Source organism: Morone saxatilis, unplaced genomic scaffold (assembly GCF_004916995.1).
Source record: "Morone saxatilis isolate NCDOM2014 unplaced genomic scaffold, NCSU_SB_2.0 Contig8, whole genome shotgun sequence".
NCBI lineage: Eukaryota > Metazoa > Chordata > Actinopteri > Moronidae > Morone > Morone saxatilis.
Window position 1 is genome coordinate 19,733,371 of NW_023340257.1, and position 5,908 is coordinate 19,739,278.

General features: G+C 38.8%; 2 protein-coding genes across 5 annotated transcripts in view; both read left to right on the forward strand.

The window, feature by feature from the left end:
* LOC118341705 (protein KIAA0100-like) overlaps nt 1-3,142 on the forward strand; it is a 19,404-nt gene extending 16,262 nt beyond the window's left edge. For all 4 annotated transcript variants that reach the window (XM_035680028.1, XM_035680029.1, XM_035680027.1 and 1 more), the window contains 4 exons: nt 228-352; nt 438-539; nt 1,312-1,446; nt 1,711-3,142. In XM_035680028.1, coding sequence (XP_035535921.1) covers nt 228-352; nt 438-539; nt 1,312-1,446; nt 1,711-1,896 — 548 coding nt within the window. In that variant the 3' untranslated portion in view covers nt 1,897-3,142. The remainder of the gene's footprint in view (nt 1-227; nt 353-437; nt 540-1,311; nt 1,447-1,710) is intronic.
* Nucleotides 1,953-5,908, forward strand: part of rskra (ribosomal protein S6 kinase related a) — a 7,212-nt gene continuing 3,256 nt past the window's right edge. The window contains exons 1-4 of the mRNA XM_035679615.1: nt 1,953-2,032; nt 4,591-4,777; nt 4,870-4,953; nt 5,037-5,105. Coding sequence (XP_035535508.1) covers nt 1,953-2,032; nt 4,591-4,777; nt 4,870-4,953; nt 5,037-5,105 — 420 coding nt within the window. The remainder of the gene's footprint in view (nt 2,033-4,590; nt 4,778-4,869; nt 4,954-5,036; nt 5,106-5,908) is intronic.

Consider the following 5,908-nt stretch of genomic DNA (forward strand, 5'->3'; position numbering starts at 1 on the left):
TGTGTGTGTGTGGTATTGAATAGCCCATTAATGTGTTACATCATCTCTTTGAGCTATTAAAAGGCTCACTTATATGACCTTGAGATATGTGTGTTAGAGTGAGTGTGTCAGAGAGAGAGCGAGAGACTCAGTTGGGAGAACAGGTTGAGAGAGAGCGAGAGACTCAGTGGGAGTATAGGGTGTGGGGTCACCCAGAGGCCACAGTGCTGATGTGCTCTGTGTCACAGGTATCCCTGTCAAGCCTCGGCAGTCGTCCGAGGACACCATGGGTGCTATGGGCCCCAGCAAAGGGGTCACCCAGGGACTGAACCGCACTGCGGGGGTCAGGAGGTCATTCAGGAAACCTCCAGAGGTATTGCTGCTTTTTGATTGAATGTACTTTTCTATGTCAAAATAAAAGAAATGTAATTCCTTTTTTTATAATTTCCTGCCACCAGCATCCTGTTGATGACATTGATAAGATGAAGGAGCGAGCTGCCATGAACAACTCCTTCATCTACATCAAGATTCCCCAAGTGCCCCTCTGTGTCAGCTATAAGGTGGGTTTTCTGAGCATTACGGCTGTTTCTGAGATCTACATGGACTGCTGTTCTGTACTACGAATGATGAGGTTTAATAGAAAGAAAAGAAATAAGACTGAAGAGGATCATTCTGTAATATCTTGACCTAGAAACAGCTCCGGTCATTCATACAGAACTATCTAACTGAAAAACATCACCTGCACGGTTTCTTCGTACTTTGTTTATTTCTGCTGCAATAAAGAATAAGAATCGCATCAAGAGTAAAAACAAGTTGTAAAAATATTAAACATTTAAAAAATGTATAAGATAAAAATAATGTCATTATGTAGTTTTTACCATCTTTCTTTTTTTGTTTTGATTTTATGACCCACAGCTTTACTGTTTTGGTTCACTCTCATTGCTCTTTTTGGCCTCAGCAGGCAGCTGTTCTCAGCAAAAAACCTCTAAAAACTCAGTGTACCATACCTGCTCAGCACCAAACAGCAGACAGACAGTTAGTGACGAGCTGGTGAACACAGTGGAGCATTTAGCAACTAAAGAGACATATTTCTCTTAAGAGTTGGTGGAGACTAAAAACAGAGCTAAAAAAAGAGATAATATTGGGCTTAAATTTATAAGGTGGTCTGAAACACAACTCCATTTGAAAATAAGCAGCTGTTTGGTAACAAGTTTTTAATATCAACTTCAGGTTTAATTCACTTTTTAACTAAATATGGCACTTTTTATTTCCAGTCTGATGTTTAGATGTTGAACTGATGTTTGACTCTATAAAATCCCCCCTCGTCTTTAGGGAGAAAAGAGTAGTGTGGACTGGAAGGACCTGAACCTGGTCCTGCCCTGTTTGGAGTACCATAACAACACCTGGACGTGGCTCGACTTTGCCATGGCTGTGAAAAGGGACAGTCGGAAAGCACTTGTAGCACAGGTACACAACATTTATGACTTGAAACCCACATAAGCTGTGGTATGATGGCTGTTTAATTAAGATTATATTACCAAAATGTGCTTTACTGTTTAAAATCTATTTATTGTTACATTTCTTTAATGTATCCGTCATTGCAGACAGTTTGTTTGCAGGTGTTTTAATTTTTTACCATTATAAGGAAGAGTAGGAGCAGAAACAACATAAATTTGAACATAAAAAAGTGATTTATTTCTGAACTCGTTCTCTTTGCTCTCCGCTGCTCAGATGATAAAGGAGAAGCTGCGTCTGAAACCAGCTTCAGGCTCGGACCTGCGAGGGAAAGCGTCTGAAGGGAAGTCTGACAACAGCCTGCAGCAGCAGGAGGAAGATGAGAAGGCGCGGCTCCTCATCGGCCTAAGCACCGCGGACAAGAGCTCCAGCAAGAAGAGCATCTTCAGCCGGCGCAAGTGAAGCAAACAAACACTCACACACTCACACACTCACACACCACGTCAGAGCTCGACTGGATGATCCACTACAGCAGCTGCCACACTCCCTCAGTGTGGAGATCAGGGAAAAAGCAAGACTGCCTCTTAGGGGTCAGGATGTCAGTCTGGCTTTGTGAATTTGTGAAAGGGAGATGGTGGAGCATTTCAAATAGTTTTTATTTGGGTGGGGGGGTACCGTACTGTATCATATGAACCTGCTGAACTTAAAAGTAAAATCCTTGAGTTTTTGTTTTTGAAAAAAATACTCCTGATGTGTCTTAGATTTGAGTTTATGGCCAAAATCCCTGCAGGGAACTCGAACAGCTCCAGATTACCAGGGTGCCATTTTGACCAAATAATATATATATATATATATTATCTTGTTGTTTTTTGTGTGTGTGCCATTAAAAATTTCACTCTGCATTTAATACACTCTGCAACTTTCAAAACAATGACCACTTACGTTGCATTGTATGTAGCAGGAGGAAGATTTCCAGTATGTAGCCAGCACTCACTGTTACTCTTTCCTCTGCTTCCATAAATGCAAGACTGAGACTGAGAGCACCTTTTCCTGCTGGCTCAGGAACACTGTATGTCAGATCTGTCTGCTAGAATAAATAGGACTCAACTGAAAGCACCTTCAATGCTGCCAGCTGTAAAGATCTAGATTTTAAAATGTCATAAATAGATATATATATATGTTTTATCAATCAGAGCTTGTATATGGCTGTATGACTGTCACTGACAGGAAGGCCTTTTTCCCCACAAGTAACCACAAAAGATATTTTATATTTTACCTGGAAATGACTGTCTGCATCCCTCAGCTCGCTGTACCTCAGCCCTGTGCAATATATCAAGAACAGAGCAGCAAAAAGATTTAATGTGTTGTATAATGTGGCTCTTGATTTGATGGTATTGTGGCATAAAAAAAACAACAACAAATATGTTGCAGCTAATCGCTGAGTGTATGTTTTGTAGTTTTATTACTAAAGCACTTTTTTATGCAAAGTATTTTGATATTTTTGTAACCGCGGTTGTTTTCTGTTGAGTTACTTGTATAACTGTGCTGCTACGCCTTTTATTTCAGTCCCATTTCTGTTCAGAAGAAGAAAAAGAAGAAACACCCTGAACATTTCAAACAAATCATATCGCAACAGCAGATGTATTCACATTTCTATCAGCTCTGTGGCTTATTGTTTATCTGTCAATAAAAGTGTTATAGTCTCTCAGTGGTGCGTTTCTGTTTGTGTGTTGTTTTTTTGTTTTTTTCTAGAATAAAAACTAAAAAGGGGGGGGCAGGTCTGTGAGGAACAGAGGGGATGATTGATCATTAATCTGACAGCTTTAACTGGAGCGGAATCGAGCTCTTCCCGCTCTGGATGACATTTCTCTCTCCTCCTCTTCGTCACACACACACACACACACACACACAACACGTGGAGCCGAGACGATGTGATGGCTGAGACCGGACTGCGAGGGGAAGAGCTGCATCTGTCGCGTTTTTACTCCTTTTTGTGTGAAATCCTTCTGGTTTCTTTATGGGCAGCGACATCAGTAGAAACAGTAAGGTGAGCGAATCAGATTGGAGTTATTGTTGATGTGATGTTGAGCTGCATGCAAAGATGTGTACAAGAATATTCATCTTTTGCATTGGATGTGGCGTTTTTCTACATAATTTATAGTAATATATTCAATTGAGTTTAAAATTAAGATTAGCTAAAATCTTCTAAATAAATTCACGTTGTGGCGAAGCTTCTTGTCAGTTTTTAATAATGTGTTTTAAATGTGATATAAATCTATGACACAAGATGTCTGGGTTGGTCCGTCTTCTGCATCAAAGTGAAGTCTTGTCAAATATAGAGCTATTGATTAGATGTTAAGTGATCAGTGACCTTCCCTCCAACCAGAAGGGTCAATAGATGCTCGGTTTGATTGTGTGCAGCCTGCAGCTCATTGAGTCAGCCTCAGATATAATAAGCATTGGAAAATGTGTCTTGCTCGCAGACATTTCATCAATTTGTTCTTTAATTTTTAGTTAAATTCTGTTATTAGGTCTTTGAACAAAATTACCAATAAGTTAAAAATAATTATTAGAGAGTAAATTGGTGATTAGAAACGGGATATGCCAGGCAGCATGGATGTATCTTAAAAAATAATCCTTATAAGCAGTAGTGAAAGAAGTAGCTCAGATCTTTCACATAAATAAAATACATAAAATAAAACAATGTAAAGAAACTGAAAAGCACTGAAAAGCTTTACCAATTGAAACTTTTATTGGCAAAATATACACACATAATGCAGCAGAATGGCCATTTTCAGATTGTTGACCAATATGGTTGACCAACATTTAAGCAGCACATTAACATCTAGACTTTTAGGTAGTTTTGTCTTTACCAATGTATCATATTTTACTTGACTGTTAAATATTTTCTGTGTGAAATCAATCTGCAAAGTAACTTCAGCTATGAAATAGATGCAGTGGAGTAAATTTACCTCTGAAATGTATATAAAGTGTATATAGATATATATACTATAACTATGTACAGTATTCAGCTAAGCATTCCACCCCTGTTCATTAAGCATCATTATCTTTTATTATCTAGAGAGAGGGACCAGCTGCTCAGCGTCGATTCAGTCATGGGTTCCTCTCAAATGTGGGGGTCTCCATCACCCACAGGCTCGGACACTCAGCTGTATTTTCTCGGCCTGCGGGACCGGACGGCAGACCACCAGTCCCCAAACTCCTGCTGCCTCCAGAGGACAGCGCTGAGACGTCCGGCACAGAGAGTACTCCTCCAGCTTTCGTCTCTGTCTTTCTGCCTGAGTTCCCACAGCGAAGATTTCCTGGACAAGACCACTTCCAGGTATTCCACACACCACAACGCAAGACTTTTAGAACAGAATTAGAGAGAAAAGTGGTGTAAACATTGAGATAACTGTGCTCCTGTGCTCGCAGATCCTCGGCTTCATAGCCAAAGGTTCATATGGACCCATCTTGAAAGTGAGGGACATTTTCAAAGACAAGACCTTTGCTGTTAAGGTCAGTAATAATCAGCACTGTAACAGCATTATATAAGAACATAAAACATGTTTTTGTGTAATCATTTTTACTGCTGCATATAGGTTCTACCAAAGTCAGAGATCTTGAAGCATGGAGTGGTGGAGCAGTCGAAAGAAGAAGTCATCATTCAGGTATCATCAGTTTTGGTAAAAGGTAGTAGGTCAAAGTACTGTTACTTTACTGCTCTTATATTTACGTTAGATCGGCAACATTTAATTAGTCAATCAAAATAACAATTTTGATAATCAGTTGATCATTTTTCAAGCAAAAAGGCTGAATTTCTGCTAAGAAATTCACCCAAAATGCTTGTTTGAAACAAACTTCGCACAGTTATTGTGTTCAGTATGTGGGTTAATTGTACAGTTCATCTTTTGTTCTGTACTGTTATTATTATGTACTAAAATATCCATAAAATATGCCACTTAGTTTACTCAATGATCGAAAAGGGGGTCTGGTTGGAAACCACTGGACTAAATTAATAATCAAAGAAAATGATCAGGAGATTGATGAAAAGAACTGTTAGTTGCAGAATTACTGACATACTCAAGTAGAAGTGATATAACTCAAGAATCAAAAAACATTAGAAAAGATAATTTTACATATAGCTAAGTACAAGTTAGAAGGTATATCCCTGCTAAAAGTGATATTTTCCTTGGACAAAGAGGACATTTTTACACTAATTTTTGAACTAAACGAATAAAGAGTGTAATTATTTTCCTCATCTGGCTGAATTTGTAGATCCAGTCCATGTGTATGAGTGATTCAGTGGTTTAATGGCTACAATCAAATTTCCAACAATGAGTACTTTAAGATTTGAATATAGGACATAGTTTTTGTTCAACTCACAAACCTCACTCTTTTAAAAGGTATCATCTATAGGAAGTCTCCTGTTCATCCCTCACTGTTATATTCACTCTCACTGTGTGTGTGTGTG